The sequence below is a fragment of the Varroa jacobsoni genome, unplaced genomic scaffold (assembly GCF_002532875.2).
Source record: "Varroa jacobsoni isolate VJ856 unplaced genomic scaffold, vjacob_1.0 scaffold_1287, whole genome shotgun sequence".
In the NCBI taxonomy this organism is placed as follows: Eukaryota; Metazoa; Arthropoda; class Arachnida; order Mesostigmata; family Varroidae; genus Varroa; species Varroa jacobsoni.
The window spans coordinates 24,529-42,336 of NW_019214189.1; the positions used below are offsets into that span (position 1 = coordinate 24,529).

Here is a 17,808-nt window from a genome sequence, read left to right on the forward strand (position 1 = left end):
ATATATATATATATATATATATACATTAAAAGTACACAATTGTGATTGTGATAGTCAGCATTAAATATACAATGGTAGATATACACGTGTGATTTTTCTTTCTTTTTTTTTTCTAGAGCTTTTTTTTGAAAAACCTGCAAAAATAGCCTAGTTCATTTTAGGGCAACAGTGCAAAATCAATGTTTCTCGCTTCAGTTTTTTGTGCTCGTATTTTGCGTATGTTATTACAGCCCAGTCTATACGTGTGTGTGTATGTTTGTGTGCTACGGGAAATTGTATACAACGCATGTGACATCAATGGGAAGACAAAGTGCAAAAATCTGTCGAAGGCAGGCCCAGGTTACGGTATGTCAATGACTAACGATCAATTCTGCTTCCATTCACCATCATATATTAGGTGTAGAGTGATAGATTTTTTGGTAGAATCAATAGTGGCTTGAATCTGTCTATAAGAATACTTGAAGTACTGCCTTTATTTTGGGGGGTAAAAGTTTCGATTCGTCATCGAAAATTGTGGCCGTTGGAATAGGTTATTTGTGGACATACCTTGAGACGCTTATTATGGCGACTGTTTACCCGACCGATAGTTTACTGAACATAACGCCTCGTAAGCTTGCGTTCTCCAAAATCAGCACTAGAAATAGCTAAATTACTTGGTACAGATATGAATTCTACACTGATATGTAGTAACTAAATAATGCTACATGTTATTTTTAGGATGAAACGATGTCGAAAAAAATAACATTTATAATAATTTTTACGAGAGGCGTTAGTAAGGTGTGTTTCGGCAAAGGATATTTACTGATATTGTGTTTGGACATTTTTGTTCGTCACTCACAGCTGGCCATTTTATTAACTAAATATAGATGCCGTACAAAGGTAATGTTTTGTTTGTCTTCCTATACTTTCACTATAGCTGACACCAAGGACACACTGAAGGCATGACGAAACTGTTTGGAGGCCCGGTAAAATAATTTTATACGTGCATTCTACCTGCAACTGGACTATTGCTACATAGTTTTACATTGATAAAGTCTACGTTCTGTTAATAAAATTTATTAAACGCGCTTTAAGGTTTATAATGGAGTCGTAGTCGTTTGATCCAATTTGTACATGTAGCATATATGCCAAGATGATAACCCACTATCGGGTGGAAGATCGCCAAGCTTATACGATGCCGTGCCAATATAAGCTTCATATATTACAGCCGAAACAGCATAGGCAAGCGATTTCACAGAGAGTAAATTTTCGTAAAAGTTTATTCTAAGGACTTTTGTCTTCTTCACATTCGATTCTTTATCATCACTACGATTGGCACGAATAAGAAGGCATCATGCAGCCATCATATTCACTCATTTATAATAGTGAACGCTCTACAGCTTTCTTTCTAACTAGAAGTTCTACAGTATTTACCTAATTAGATGGTTACGCAGATTGACGGGGTAACCTCTTACTGAAAGCTTCCGGTAATGTTTAGGCGTTGTCCCGATGCTCCATGAAGCTCAAACTCAGATTAATTTAACGGGTGTCGGACGAAGACTATGCTACAGACAGCTACTTAACTGAAAGCCTATGTCTTAATATTAGGCTGTTTAATCCATAAGCATAGAAGTTTCTAGTTGAAGCAGATACGTTATGTGTAAGTGTCATTTTCTAAAAGAAGCACACGTATCTTACCACTCTAAGGCCACTTTTGTGATGTCCTACAAACATCTTAGTGATCTGTGAAATCAGGTGAATCGTCGACAACTAACTGGAAACCAACAACAGATGAACGTTTCAGAATCTCCTCAGTTAGATTAGTCCTACTGACTAATGGCCTGAAAAACTTCTCCGAGTTCGTTCGGTTGATTGTTTGTATTCGACAACTTGATTGTGTTCCCTGTTTTCGGCAAGCACGGGTTCGTTAGTTGCTTGGTGAATATGCTAGGGCGTAGGCAGTCTAACAGAAAATAGCGGAATTTGAAACAAGTCGTCCCTGCTGGAGAATCCCTAAATACGGTATCGCGGTTCTCCTTCTAGAAATGAAATGGTCTTCGTGTACGACATCTATCTCTCAAAACAAACTAGAGCCAAAGTATACGTGCACGCACGGCTAATGCTGTAATCTTTTGGAGCATTAGATTTACCATAAATGATCTTACAATAACTTCGCATGGTACATAGTATATTAGATAAAATGTATTTGAGGAAGCTACGTCCAAAACTAACTTCATGCGTACCCTATTCTAAGAATAAAAATGCAGTACAGTGAAATCTATCCCTTATTTTCATGCCCACGGTACCAGAATAAGTTGTCAACTTCCCAAGTTTAAATTATTAGCAACTATGAGTGTATTTGAATGAGCATACGAAGTAGACGTTAGTCAAATATTTGGCAAGTACGATGAAACAAGTCCGGTGTATAAAAGGGAAATCGCTGAAACTTAGCTGGTAACGTAACGTATATTTAGGAAATTTTTATCTGTATAGGATTAGATACGGTACGTACTTTGTAGTTCATTTACTAGAGGCATTAAATTCATGAACTGAATACACATTGCCTCACATTGGGGACATTGCCTCACCCCAAAGCTCAAACCCGCGGAGCCGTCCGAGGCACCAGATGTTTGGTGTGTGGGGTGAACAATGTTTATTAATTTTTTTATAAATTACAATTATGTTAGCTGCAATCATTTAATGTTGATAATTGTCTTAAAGTGTATAATAAGCGTTTAAAAATGCACCAACATTTATTTAGTTCATTTTGACAATGCATTATTTTAAATACAGCTGTTGTTAATTATTAAGAACTTGCATGGGGCTACGTCATCTTAAATATTCGGTTTTGATTATCTACTGATAAATAATGAAACAAATCTAATCACATCAGTGGGAATATACAGACAAAGCTTTTTTGAAACAGGAAGAAATCAGACTAGGACGAACCTTATCTCTGCGGAGAGTAGAGGAAACCTAGGCACAAAGCAAGCCTTTGAAGCAAACCTTCGGAACGGCGCTCGCCGGGCGAGGTTTACAGCTGTTCCAGTACGTAAAATAAGTTGCGGATCAATTCGGCACGGAGGCAGAGTATACAGTTTGTTAAACTTACCGAATGGCTGTTCCGATAGAACTTGCTTTAAGTTGGCCCAAAATAGAGCCCTGAAAATATCGACGAAAAGCACAGGTTAACGATAGAATTAACTTGGCCAAATCTGTTTACTGCGACCAAGTTGTTACTAGCTATGAATGAACCGCTGTTCGATTTATTGGGCTGACGGCTATAATTAATAAGACAGGGTTCACTATCACATATATTTCTTTATACTTAACTAAGTGGACCGGCTGGCTTCTATTCATACCCACCTCATCATTGAATCAACTAACGTCGTTTGTTAATGCCCAAGCCAATTTAGCGTAAACTGCGTCCCAATAGTTAAAGTTATCCTGTTTCAACAAGTTTGTAATTTTTTTCCAGTTACTTCATCAGTCTGTTCCAATCTTAGCAAATGTTATTGATATCTCGTTCGATTTCACCCGATGTCAGACCTATCCCTTTCCTATGCTTTCACTTGCAATTATTTTGACTCCGTAACGTACAATTCCACTACGCCATTACAGGTGTTCGGTTGAAGTGAACAAAGCCTTTTCAGTAACCCCGTTATTTTTGTGGGGTTATCCTATTACCCTGTTACGTTCCGCTTAATCTATAGCTCCATTGAAGTTATCTTATTATATTCATCCCGTTGTCCCACTGCGATAATTCTTTTCCCTAATTTCGGCAGCGCAAACAGAGAATTGACGTGAATTAAAAATGTTCCATATAAAATTAGATACGTTTTCATTACATGTATACAATATTTTCGGGTTCACTTGGGCGCTAGTCCGAGACCAGATCTTATTTGGCCCCTAATTCGGTTACATCTGTTGCAAATGGCCGATTAAAATTTATTTTGACCCCGAAATCCTATAATAGTTCGTTTCCCTTTTCAAATTAACGTGTCAACTCTTCTCGGCAATTTAGGCAAGAAACTTAAATTTACCTTTTTATAGGACAAATACAAAATCGAACTTTTAAATTCGGCCTACTTCGAAATAACATTTCAATATATATCTTAACGATTGTCGAACAGATTTTCCAAATTTACTGAAAGTCATAATCATAAAAAGGAACGATGCATCTCAGTACATAGGCAAGTAGCTGTTAAAATCTAGTACTCGCTCCCTTCCATAGCACAAGATGATATTGTACTAGCGAGCAAAGTATCCAGTCTTCAGTCGGACAAACAGATAGTTCGTATTAGAGGTATAAAAATCTTGTTTATCTATCTACCTTAATACAAACTGCAAAAAAAATTACTTATCCCCACGAATTGTGGGATACACAATTCAGATCTAGTTTAGGACAAGACGAATAAAAAAAACAGCAGTAACGCTCGTCCTGGTACCTCATAAAATTGACTTGATCCTTTCATGATACACTGTCAATGTATAGTATTTAGAATTCCGATAGAAGTGTTTTCAATGATTGGCCAGTTGAGCAAATTAGGCTAGTCAGAATATTGTATTAACGCCACATTACGACTCGTCCTGTTCCTCTTATTATGTATAGGTCCAATTTGGTGGTATTTTCAGGAAACAGCAAACGTTATATACTTTAGTGAAAACCTTTCCTTGGGATCGACAATTAAACGAAGAATAACTGGTGTCCATGGATTGCATTGAAGGAACAATGACTTTCAAGTGAGACTCACACATGAATCGATTCCTGCTTTCCTATGTGCGCAGCTAAATCTACGCTATCGCACATAGATAAAAAAAGACAAAACACCAATGTATAATATAGGAGATCTGCTCAAAAAGAGCTCTCAAGTAGGCCCACTTACGGTTAAAGAGCTTACCTACCTGTCTTTTCGAGTTCAACGCGCTACTGAGTCGTGCCTTGAATTTTGCCGGAGCGTTGAAGAATACCGCATAACGCCTATTCGCTATGGCGAGGGGCAGACGTCACAAACGACGAGTGTCTATCACTCAGTCTAATAAGCTTATCCAGTATAGTTCTCGCGTTCTTTGTACTTCTACGAGGGACCTGTAGTAGAAAAAAGTTTGTTTACTATATATGGCCATCATCAGTTGGACAGTGGAATTAACAGGGATTAGAAGGTGGCCGACTACAAACTAAGTTTCCAATAATCGCTAGCTCGCACATCTAGCGTGTCGATTTACTGAAACTACGATCGCCAATAGAAAAGGCTCCGTACCAGGCAGTGCTAGGACAGACTGCTCGTTGTGTGCTATCTGCATAGACTATCTGCATACGAATTAACACAGTCATGCTATCACGAAACGGATGCAGTCATGCGAATTTTGACAGTAAAAAATGTCCTATATAGCGGTAGCTATATATCGATGACGGACTGTGTGGTCATATAGTTGGATTTTCGAAGTTGAATTTATAACAACGAAGAACTTGCCAGTTGGGTTAGTCGTCGTGCGTGCAAGCTGACTTAACTTTGGCTCATTCTAGTTAAGAAGCGCAGCTGTTATATGCCCGTAAACAAACCGGTATATATCGTATACGGGATACATTATGTAAAGCAGAAATTGGAAGAACCGATTGATTCATGTGTGTCGTTTGTGCATATGGTAGTGTGCATGAAGCAATACGACGATGACAACGACGACGACGACGAAAAGTGTGATATTTTGCGACGACAAGTCGACAGCTAGCCAAAACGATGCTTCGTCATCTGTTTCCAAACGGGAACTTGAACCAAACTTATTTTGTCCGGTATAGAGCACCCCGCCAGTCACCAAACTTCGAAGCTTTTCCTAAGCGGTACCTATCCGCAGCCAGTTAGTGCACGAGCCGAAATTTCAATAGACACAGATATGAATCTCAAGCAAGATCCTGAAAAGGAAGCGACGGGTCAATCGTATGCTGCAACTGCTTCGGAACAGCCTGTAGAGCATAACTTAGTGGTTGAAGTTGTCCGGAACTTCGTTGTAAGTCACTTTACCTTAACCTAATCCGTTTGAAAATTATTTAGTAAACTGCATCGCAATCAAATGGGCAAACTTAAAATAGCGGTCGACCTCTAACAAAAAAGATTGCGTTGCTCAAGTTAAATTTTATTATAGTAATCAAGCGAGTTAAAGTGCGAAATTCTTTCTATTTAGAAATTTTAATCTAACATACTCTCTATTGTATTATGAAATAGATAGCTCCCTGGCTATATTATTAGTGCTACAAGCAAACGAATCCTGCTTGATTTTCTAATTTATTGACGTCTCTCTAGAACCTGGGAAAGGTCGCCGTAGCCAAAGGTTTTTGCACTGAAAATGTTATTCTTGACGCCTTTTGTTACTACTACTACTACTACTGTGTAAGCAAGCCCTCAAAGTCACTTATTCAGAATCAAGACAATGGTGCTGTTGTTTAGCTACATTCAAATCAGTCCTTCTTTATAAAACTGATCTGTCTCATACCACATATTGTAATCCTTCAGGTGCAATCAGTGAACTAATACTGACAACGCAAGCTGATTTATCTTTGGTGCACGCCAGCCAAAAGCCAGTCATGTTTGGATTAGGTGTCCTTAAACCTTATCCAAAACAGTTTCAGGAAACTCATTTCAGCGATCGTTGTTCTAATGGGAAATTTTACTTTGCCCTTTGAATTGTACTCAAACAAGAATATAGTTCTCAATGAATTGGTCCGTAGTAATTCTAGATGACTAATTGAAAGTGCTGCCATTCGAAGATCTAAAAAGGTCTTGTACTCCAAGAAATGTAACTTGTTAAGCCAGAGCGAGCTCGAGGCTCCGTAACGACTATCTACTTTCATGCATCAAACCTTACCGCCGTACATACTATTTTCCGAGACATCTTTCTTAGAAAGAATGTTCTACGAATAGATATCTCTTGCGATCGTGCGCGAAATTTTAAAATAGGCAAGCTAGATTCGCTCACAACTAAGACCGTGATTGATAACTTGCTTACACGTACAAATTTCACGATTCGTCAAAATCCTGTATACATTTCATGCTCGCAGATATGAAGATCTGCGGTGACATAACTCTGGACCGAAGCTTTGTAAGCCGACACAAGTCAACGGTTCCAAATCCGCTTGAATTTGAGTTGAAGAGCGTTTTCTACTCCGAGCTGAATCGTGTTAGCAGAGCAGGGAGCTATACACACGGCTGTAGCCAAATGCTGACCCTCTTGAATTCATAACCCTGTAATAGAAGCCATCTGTTTACATCGCATTTCTTCATTTCTGCTGTAAGTTCAACTTTAACAGTGTTGAATACAGTACTTGCCTGCCAGCAAGATAGCGACATTTCAAAGCATAGTTGTAAACGGCCATTTCTTCGGTCTACTTTCAACTCCCAAGCGGCACATCTAATACGCATTGGCCTAAATGAAGCACGTATGTATCGTTTCGTGTTTCATTGAAGTCGTGAGCCTGTTTGATTTATATACATATTAATATATGTATTAAACGCAGTGATGTTGTGTCAAGTAACTGGCTTTATGTAAAAAATAGTTTTTTCTTTCTTGAGAAAGACAGTTACACTAGAACGGGCTTAATTACTATCTTGATTTACAGTCGAAGAATCAGTCAATAGGATTGAAATAGATAAATGTCTTAAAACTGAATTTAACTGAGGGACACACAATCCCAGAAGCAATATCGACTATTTGCAAGTATCCCCTCTTTCCTAAATCACCAAAGGCTAAATCTATAGTAACTGAGAAAGATTGTTGGGGCCCTCGAAAATGCGGTGCCTCATGCAAAGGCTAATGTACCTTCCCTACATGCCTTCTATTTAGATGTGTTTACACCATGGAATCGCCGGTCGCGTTATTGGAGTCGCAGGTCTTGCGGCATCAGACAAGCCACGGTGCTACTTCGGAACATTTAATCCACGTAGCAAGCCTGTAATGAGACGCTAGCCGTCTAGAACTGGACGGATCCAAAAATCTATAAAAAAAAAAATTCCTCTGTATATAGCGGAAGTAGAAAGAGTGATTCTTGTTATATGCGTACCTAATTTCTGCTAACGAAAGATTCGTCATATATTGTGCTTGGATTGCCTTTCTTTTTCCCAATTCCGTGGCATCCAGAAACTACTGCTGACCCAGATCTACTTGTCCCTTTTTTGCACGAGCGAGTGTGAAGTATAGGATTATATTGTGCACATGAGCTGAGCCGACTTTGTATGGGCCGGCTGGGAATTATCTTCCAATTTGCTTTGCTACGCCGAGACAGATGTCACCTGCTTTATCCGTGGGGCTTTGCCACAATATGCATTTGCACGAGCTAAACTGAGTGGTATGATGATTGATGACTAACCCCCTTTACATTGGTTTATAGCGATTCAAAGATCAAGAAATGACACTACTAAGCTGCGACTTTAGTTATATATCTATGAAGCAAATTATGATTTTACTTGCTGATATAAATTGCCGTATGTAGACGGTTTTGATTTTATCGGGAAAATGGGTGACATAGTTAAGATGGACTGGGTGCGTTAGCATAGAGCTGCTTTGCGAGCTAGATCCCTCGTAGAAGAAAAATCTTCACAGAGACGTAATGTCAAAGAATTTAACGAACCTATTCTTTATGTACGCGTTACAGTTGGCCAGTAAAAGACGTAAAGACTATTGTAAATATGCAAGGAATACATTTCACCTGTGAATGAACCATTAAGTCTTTCTTTGTGATGATTGCAATCTCTTAATGAGCAAAAAAACTCGTTGCATGGTAGAGGCCAAGCTTCATTTGTATACTGTAATGAGATGCGTAGCTTACTCTCCTCCATGAATTTAGATACGGATTACGCTAGGGTATTAAAGATCACGAAAGCCAAGGATAAGCTGGTGTTGATATTGCTTAACCCTCATGGAAGAAATCTTTTATGCACATACAATATCGCTTCGTTTTCGCGGGTAGTGCGAGCCTCTTGTGGTGTCCTTCTTTTTCATTATACATATATGTATATATGTATATGTAATTTAGGGATACTAGCACAAAGTATTCGTTGGTCTCAAGTGACTTCCGCAAAGCTGCCACTTATAACTAGCGAATTTGCTTGCGGCAAAAAAGTAGGCTCTTCGGATCACTATAGTCAGAAGCTTATTTTTCTATTTCCTTAATTTCTTGAAACCATTTTTCGGCGAACGGATTCTACATGGAGGACGCTTCTCTTATTTACAGACACGGGGAGAAACCTTTCTCCCGTAAGTATTTTGCTTGTCCACCGTAAATCCATGACACCTTGTTCTTTGGATGGGAGTGAAAAAGCCACATCTCACCGCCAGTAAAAATTCGCTGCAGGCCATAGTACTTTGGGTCGACTTAATAGTCGAGCACAGTACTGTAATATATGCCTTTTTATTCAGTTCTTAAAGAACTTACAACGTTGCCCTCTCTATCTTTGCCGTAGAGTGGAGGCGACTCGAAACTACTTGTTAGGCTACTTACAACTGATCGGCAAGCTCCTGCTGAGATCAAGCGAAACATTTGGCCGACAAAGCCTGAAATTTTTTATCTTGAAACTTCTCAGGACGTCCAAGCGGTAGATAACTTTCTAGGAAAGAAGTCTTCACGAAATCTGCTATACTATTTTTTAACGACTGCAATACACACCCGATAAGCATACCGAGTTGGACGAGAGCAAGAAACGAGTTTCGTTTCAGAAAAATAGATATCTTTCTTGTAATGAAATTATAGTTAATTCAACAAGTATGCCCAGTAGGTTATTGAGAGCGTCCAAGTCACTGCGGCACCAGCTCGTAGTATTATTGTTATAATTATCTGACTGTTTTTCAGCGAGAGCTGCGTGACACGCCGTATTTGAAACTAAGTAACGTCGACGAAGACGGTGAAATGTCGACGGAGCCATCGATCGACGGTGAAGAACCAAGGGGCAGAGGTCGTCTTGATAGGAGATCTAGAGGAGGAAATAATGGCAACGATATCGAACAGGGTGAGTGGACAAGCACGTGTTAATACATATAATAAGGTTAAGAAACGTAAGTGAACTAACTCTCAATGAAATCTGATTTATTATTTAGTAACATTATTATCAAAGTAGATATTCAAGTTTAAGCATGGCGATTACAGCATGGACATATATAGCTGAAGACTTATACTACCGCGTTGTTTTTTTTTTTGTTTTTGTAAAGGATAATGATAAATTAGTAAAATAATGCTAACGTTTAGATACTATCGCAATAGCAAATGATGATTTGCTATTGCGATAAAGACAAAAAATTGATAAATAGCACTATTACTAACAGGTCAAAAAAACCGTTCAAATGAAACCCATTCAAGGACATATAAAAATATCCTTGAACGGATTTCATGTACTAAAGTACTGCTTAAATTAAAGCATTTTTTTTTAATAGCTCCACTGGACACGTTTATTGTTAACCATAGATCGCTGCTCTACAGATAATGCTTTCATGTAGAGAAACTGCATACACGGTTATGTCGTTCTAGGCCTAAGAGAGGCCTTTACTCTATTCAGAATTGTACCCGTTGGTCTCCTGACATCTTGTGGAGACGGAGAGTTTTAAACATTTCAAGAATCATAGTTTATAATTTGTTGCTTTTGAAATCGGTTTCTAGCAGATTAGTAGACCAAGAGTGTCCGTGTTATCATCTCAATAAGCTCTAGGCCGTTCCCTTTCTGATAACAATCAGACAGATTTTTAAATGCTAGGCATCTTGTTTTACTCACCTTGTGGTATATCACTGTGCGGTAGACTGAATACCCGAACAGACGGGACAGGTACGCTGTACACAAAAGGGTGTTCAATTAGCTAAGAATGCCATCATGAAATAATGCGGCGCTAACACAATTTTTGTAAAAGTGCTTAAAAAATAAAAAAAAAACTTATCTCAATTTCAAGAGACAATGACCAGTTACCAATCGGCCAATCAGTTACCCGATATTTATCAAGACCGTAGCACGCTCCTTCCCGTAAAAGCACGCATTAGATGGCATCTAATGGTGTTTTGATAACAGAGCTTCTTTACTCTTTTTTTGCATTGATCCTATTCATTTGCGGCCTTATGCAAGCATGTCATATAGGTTTCCGTCATGCCTGCCTTGAGCTGGGGCTCTCTACAATGCGATTTCAACGGCAAGGTCTATTATGAAAGCAAAAATCGTTCACAATACGCAACAGGTTTTTTTTATTCTCGTCAAATAATCAATGACGTTTACGTTTTCCTTTCATTGTTATTCGAAACATGGTTGGAGCCATACGAAAATAGGACAGAATAATGATGACTAACACAGATGTCGATCATATTGCTATGACGGCTGGTGTGATATCTGCTACCAGGTTGCAGTACGAGGGGACCGAATACCATACAAGAATCTTCGTTAACACAAAGCAGTCAGCTTCATCACAGCGGATATGACAGCACTGACAGTGACCCTCCTCCACCGAACAGGTACGAAAATGGCCAACAGGATTGTTTGGACGTCTTCCTAAACAAAAAGTTTCTTTCGTTTCTTTTTTTTTTTCCATGTTAGCTTGACTTGATCATTTTCTGAAAATAATTATATTATGTGTAATATATAAACGAATGTGCAGATAAAGATGGTAAAGGGAATGCTAAATTTGCCGAACAACACGCAGCTAGAAAGACAGATTTCTACTCAAAATTGTTACGGGTGACAAGAAATGGTGTTTTTTTTTTTGATGTTAATATTGGAACAAAAAAAATTATGAAACGTGATGGGCTAACATGCGCTTTCATAGGTAAAAGATCAACGAATTAGACCAGACAAAGCGTAGACAAATGGGGACCTAAGTAACTGAGAACTTGGTCGTACGGGGCGAGAGCAGTTAGGAAAGTGATGAAAATTTATTTGTCTGTGCATGGTTACAAATTCAATCACATCGTACAGCCCCTGACCGCCTGAACGCAATCAATCCACGTACTTATGGCGTTCCTCAATAAGCTTTTATCTAGGATATCCGTTCGCTCATACATGAGCTTTAAAAAGAAACAGATATAACATTTAGCACGGCGATTGCTTTTTTTTTTTTATATTTGACAAGTATCTTCTATCGAAATGTCGTCTCTTTAGCAGTTTCTTCCTGTGCCACGGATGGTAACGAGAGTAGGTAATCAAATATATCGATTTATAATACTTTCAAAATTAAAATGCGTAGTTTTCTGTTGGAAGTGCGTCAATCTTTTGCACCTACATATCATGTTGATATTTTCATGCAATTTTTTTAAAATATTATCTTCATCAATTTGTTTAATTTCATTTAGGGGCGTTGAATTTTTACGGGGATATAAAAAAAACCGCATCATCAAGCGATCTCGCGAGAGTGGTGTAAAAAAAAAAGAATCTATTTTTTTTTTCATATGGATAGCATATATTGTGGTGTTTGCGTATTCGAACATGCGATCTTATTAAATTCTTATACCTGCACCAGAAGCGGTTATATGTACGTTATGTATTGTGTATATCGTTAGATATATACGAGCGGATGGGGGGATGGAATCTGCTTTTGGACGCTTGAAAGGTAATTGGAAGTTAAGAAGAGAAGGCATCGCCATAAGCAATAGATTAGACATTTCCGGTGTCACAATAATAGCTGACCGTTACTATTTGTGGATGTTTTTCAATAGAAATATAGTTTTCATCAATATGTAAACCTTACCATAAGATTTACAGTAGTTAGCTGCTAAGAAACCATTTGTTTTCTACGATTTGCTTGGCGTAGATATACTCAAACACAATTATCGACTACGCAATTGTAAAGATTGATTGGTAGTAATTATACTGGCCGCAGCGTCTCCACGAGTTACTGGCGAAGGAAGCTAAAAGTTGAACCTATACTAAACGACATCGCTTAATATGAGCCTGCTACGGCTGGTTTTATCCGTGAACGCTAATTAACAAGCCTAATGGCTATTAAAATGAGAACATTAGAATCAATAGATGTCTTACCAGGATCATATGTGTTTCGATGGTCGTAATAACTGGGTCTGTTTCTATTTATCAATTCAGTGGTAGTACTTCTAAAAACAACAGAATAACACTTTTGGGGATTGCCGCTGTCAAATCGAAGGAACGTAGTGTCATCACACCAAGTATACATATACAGTAACTCCCTTCTTACATTTGTATGAAGTTAAATTTCTTAGCGGTTGTATGAGCATGTTGCACTGATAGATCCTACTCAGTAGGGGTTTGGACGCTGTTAATAACACAAAAGGGTAATAACAGTGAAACGATTTGGGATTTAGCAACATATAGTGCGATACTATGTAATCCCTATAGATAATGGCTTGGGTACATGACTGCTAACTCAATATACTTGACTAATATAGGTAACATCTAAAAGTAGACGCGTGCATGTCCTCTCCTCATGTTTCCGAGAACTTGTTAATGTGGTAGCTACACCGAGCGAGTTTCACGTGGAAATGTACACTCAGTTGTTATTCTCAAGAAGATGCAGCTACCATTAGGGTCGTGTCGCCTACGAACGATCGCTGCCAAGCCATCCGTCTCTGCCGTTTCGCCGGACTTTTGGCTCTCCACTGGCGTATAGCAACGATTCTGCCTATAGCCATTACGAATCACGATCGTATACATTGAAACCGGTCGATCAGCGACCGTTATAAGACCGCTATGTCGGCGATACGCATTCGAACATGAAGTGCACGTGTTTCGCTCGAATCACCACTCGGAGTGCGCATGTGCCTGATTCAAAGTCTGTCGATACGTCGTCGACGACAACAAATTCACTTTATTAATGAGGCATACCTGCAAATACGCGTCAGCGACAAGGTCACTCCCCGTATTGGTAGTGCCGAGATTATGGTGGGAGTGTGCCCGTGATCTGGGAGTTGGTCCGAACGACAGAAACAACAAAGGCGCTGTATGCCAAATTCCCACCTATTCAACGCTGCATACCGCTGAACTTTGAAACAAATACAGGCTTCTTTCCAGTAGCGCTGTATGACGTTTGCTGAATGTCCAATCTGGCACTTCATTTCGTTCGAACACAACCCGGTATACATCGTGTCTTTGTCATCGCTGCGTCAGTTTAGACGAGGGCGAATTCGGAACAAGCTACCGACACCACGAACATTCGTCAGCTGTGACGGTAGCCATCGTGAATCCTTCGCCGATGTCGTGTTCTGGGGCAGAATTATTATTATGCCCATTTTTTCTGCTTTCCATACTTGTGGGCACCACTAACTTTTCCATCATTAGTTTGATGTAGGGTACACGGCTTGTTGTTCATGTGGTAGCTATAAGCAAAACTAGAGTGCGCGAACAAACTTGGAGCCCATAAGAATTGTGTCTATCTGACGACGCCACAACGACAATCGAAAGCGGTCTGAGTTGTGATGGTGTGTACAATCGGTGTGAGACGCCGGGGCTATTGATACCGGGGTCGTGCAGGTACGAATGTCCCCGGACAAAAGACTCTTTCGGATGCATTCTATCGGTTTGTGAGCACGTTTGGCATTCAGGTGCGACAATACTGGTAATCATCGGCGGGAGATACAGGAAATTGTATTTGATATAGAAGAAAAGAAACCGTACAGTTAATAAGTACGAATGTTAGGGATTTAAGGGGCTACTTAAATGTAAATGGCATCCCATAAAATATACTTTCTTTTAACCCTTCCTTTTTCATAGAACTAGCATAGGTAGATTTTCTTTAAAGGCCATTCACCATGATACCGGTTCACATGGACAAAAAACCTTCTGAACCTTACCCAGTACTAGAAAGCCATAAGGTATTTTTAGGCTCGAATTTTAGGTATAATTTATTTTTAGGTATCTATAGGCTCACAGCAGATACAAGCCAACTTTGTGCTCGAACTAAATACAACGCTCGTTGACATTAAGAAATTTAAATAAGATATATATGCTATTAGCTATTGAGTATTTGCTCAAGACTGAAGCATTTGCATTAAAGTGTGCCAAAAGAGCAGGGATTGGCAGAAGACTAAGTTTCCGCTATTTCTAATTGTACCGGTCTTGACCAAATTGACGTATTGTGTGTTGCGTCTTCCGTTCGTAAAAAGGATGGTAGTTTGGATGTAGTTAGTCGAGATCTTTGGGCTCGAGGTGCTTGCTTCGACTAGTTAACTTCTTCCAGATATAACAATGGATATTTATTTGCATTTCCGTACTACTTGCACGAGCCGAGCCAGCTGGATAGACCGCAATATTCATATTCCGACCCCTGTAAAAACAACTCTCTGCTATTTCTGGCACCATCAATGAATGCATTGGCACTTTATCTCTAAATTCGATCGATTTCCTAAGTAGTTGAAATATAGGATGCAACCACTTGTATGTCTGACCCGTAGCGCTCTTAGTACTGTCTAAAAAACAACAAGCTTTAGCCGTGATTCCCCAAAAAATCAGGATTAACCATAGTTTTACTAAATTTAACATCTTCGGTGATTTTATAAAGGTACATTTTGTATTTTACTCACTCTCAGCCCTCACGTTGACGACTATGGGCTCCCCAACACCATCTTGAGGTCTCGACATATAACAGTATCTAGTTCGTCATCTACGAGCTTCGATTCCAATTGCGAATGCGACGCAGTAGCAGGTGTCGGGGCAGCAGGTGGCGTTGCTTCCTTGTCAAATCAGCCTATCGTATCTAGTTGGAAAAATCTATCGCTACCTCACCTATCACACTCCGCACCTAGCGTCTGATTTGGCACGAGATAACTTGAAGTGCAGCGATATAATTATAGGCGGAGATAATTTACTCGCACCGGTGTCGTTGTCGTTAATCAGTGAGGTATATTTGCGTAGTTGTTACACCGCTCGAGTACGGATAACAGCAGCAGAAGTAATAGCACTAAACGCAGCCATAAGAGCTATACGCAGTAAAGATACTGGCTAATGACTCGGGAGTGATCGGCATGTACTTCTTGGTGTTTCCTTTAAGACTTTCACTGATATCACTGAAATTCCGAAACCTGTACACCGACAAAACAACGGGCTAATCTACCTATCGTCGTTACCGGCTCTTAATTGTACCAATTTCAACATTTTACACATTTGCGAACGCAAGTTTTCTCTTGAATTTATGACTATGATATTATGTTAAAGGAGAATGCCCACCATTATGATGTTATACGTGAAACAGAATCACTAAACGATAGAAATGTATCAACAACGGCTGACGTCTGCTGTGATATGTTTCTATTGTTTGAGTGACTATGAGAAAGAAGTACACCTATTTTGGGTTGACACTTATGCGATTCTAGCAATTGACTATCTGCCATTTGATGCTCCATATTCTAAGGCCGTGGCCTTTTTTTTTTGGTTCATAGTATTATGCTGTTGCATAATTTTAGTTGTTTAGCTTGCATCAGGCGCAAGGTGTGATTTTATTAAATTTGCAGTCAAATCACTGGACTATTTCATTGAAATACTATGAAATACTACACACTATAACGCTTTTCTATTCTCATCTGATTTCCCCAGAGATTATCAGGGTACCTACTCTTACAGCTCGGGAAGTCGTGGCGACGACAGCCATATCGGAGAAGGGGCGCACCTGAACCAGGCGACCTCTTTTTCACAGTCCAACTATCAGGGCAACAGCTATCAGCAAAGTTACCAGGCCTCAACTGCCCCCGTGCCCACCGAGTACCTGCGGTTGCCGTCCGAGACAACGCCTCTCCTTAAACTTAGCAAGTATTGTTTAACGAACAAACGGTCACAGAAGAAGTTATTAGTAACGGTTAGTTATAGATTGAATTACACAAGCGTAGCGACCTCACGCTCTCGTGCGATCATTGAAAAGCCAATTTCAGTCCGTAACAGAGACGTTGATCAAAATAATAATAATAATTGTTGGTTTTTTTTTTTTGTTTAAACTGTGTATTCGTCCTTGTACGGTCCTCAAAACTTAATGAGATGACGATATGCGTTGTGAATACATGTGTTTTTAGTTGGACATAATTATTATTACCTGTGTACGGATACCGACTCTGATGAATAATACTATAGGGCTAATCGCATAGTTCCTGCGAAAAAAACGTCTCGGAGCGTCGAATATCTCGGATATAGCTGTTGTGTAGAGCTGTGACTACATGCGTTTAGGGATAATGTCAGGCTTGATAACTCAATGTAGCATGCCGGTCCAAGGATTTGCAGCGTAAAAGCTCCATTAAATTAAAGCTGCAAGGAGAATTCGTTGTCAAAAAATCGTTTTAAATAGCTAAAAGGCATTATTATGATCCAGGTCTTCTTTTCCTCCCCTTAGCTATGTTGTCGTAACATATAATGTTAATAAACAGATGTAATTTTACATTGTCTGCGTATCGATAAGCTGAGTTTGCTCATATATTCAAGACGTAATTAAGATAGCTTCCAGCGGAACGTTATGAGAAATTACTATGATAAGTTGTAAGTTGATGAAAATGTCCAAGCATACGTAACGTTGTTTGAGATGAGCGATCTTAGAAGCTAAATGCATGATTAGTGGGTCATTCTGTCGCTGCGTATATCGTATGTGTAACGATGAATGCCCTTTCGACCTTCCTATCCACAGAACAAAATCGGTCTCGCACTGCGTCTGCCGCGTCAACTTTTCTGTCAAGTCAACATGATGATGGATTTTATCAGAGTGGGTTGCAGTCGGATATTGGCGCGGGCGGAGACGGAAAATTGAAACACTGGGCCAACATTCTCAAGATTGTGCTTCTGACAGCCTCTGTTGTCTTCGTTGTAGTATGTGTATTTTTCCAGTTCCTTCATTGTCTGCTTTTTTTTTTTTTTTTTTTTTTTTTTTTTT

The 17,808-nt window shown here is 39.3% G+C and overlaps 1 protein-coding gene and 1 long non-coding RNA gene across 18 annotated transcripts in view; one reads left to right on the forward strand and one right to left on the reverse strand.

Annotated features, from left to right (window-relative positions):
- Positions 1 to 5,625, reverse strand: part of LOC111268452 (uncharacterized) — a 15,981-nt gene extending 10,356 nt beyond the window's left edge. For 2 of the 6 annotated variants that reach the window (XR_015314222.1, XR_015314225.1), the window contains exons 1-3: positions 5,454 to 5,625; positions 4,885 to 5,068; positions 2,929 to 3,141 (exon numbers count right to left, since the gene is read on the reverse strand). This is a non-coding gene — a long non-coding RNA (uncharacterized LOC111268452). Of the gene's footprint in view, positions 1 to 921; positions 1,754 to 2,544; positions 3,142 to 4,884; positions 5,069 to 5,240 lie in introns of those variants that run through there. The other 4 variants (XR_015314224.1, XR_015314223.1, XR_015314221.1 and 1 more) reach the window with 4 other exon arrangements.
- The window catches only part of LOC111268450 (P protein), a 53,955-nt gene that overhangs the window by 848 nt on the left and 35,299 nt on the right, over positions 1 to 17,808 (forward strand). For 8 of the 12 annotated variants that reach the window (XR_002685232.2, XR_002685234.2, XR_002685233.2 and 5 more), the window contains exons 3-7: positions 231 to 345; positions 9,818 to 9,974; positions 11,341 to 11,452; positions 16,494 to 16,702; positions 17,566 to 17,744. Coding sequence is in view for 9 of the 12 variants with exons in the window: in XM_022847441.2 (XP_022703176.1) it covers positions 231 to 345; positions 9,818 to 9,974; positions 11,341 to 11,452; positions 16,494 to 16,702; positions 17,566 to 17,744 (772 nt within the window). In the remaining 3 variants the exon portion in view is untranslated. Of the gene's footprint in view, positions 1 to 230; positions 346 to 5,777; positions 5,986 to 9,817; positions 9,975 to 11,340; positions 11,453 to 16,493; positions 16,703 to 17,565; positions 17,745 to 17,808 lie in introns of those variants that run through there. The other 4 variants (XM_022847439.2, XM_022847440.2, XM_022847437.2 and 1 more) reach the window with 3 other exon arrangements.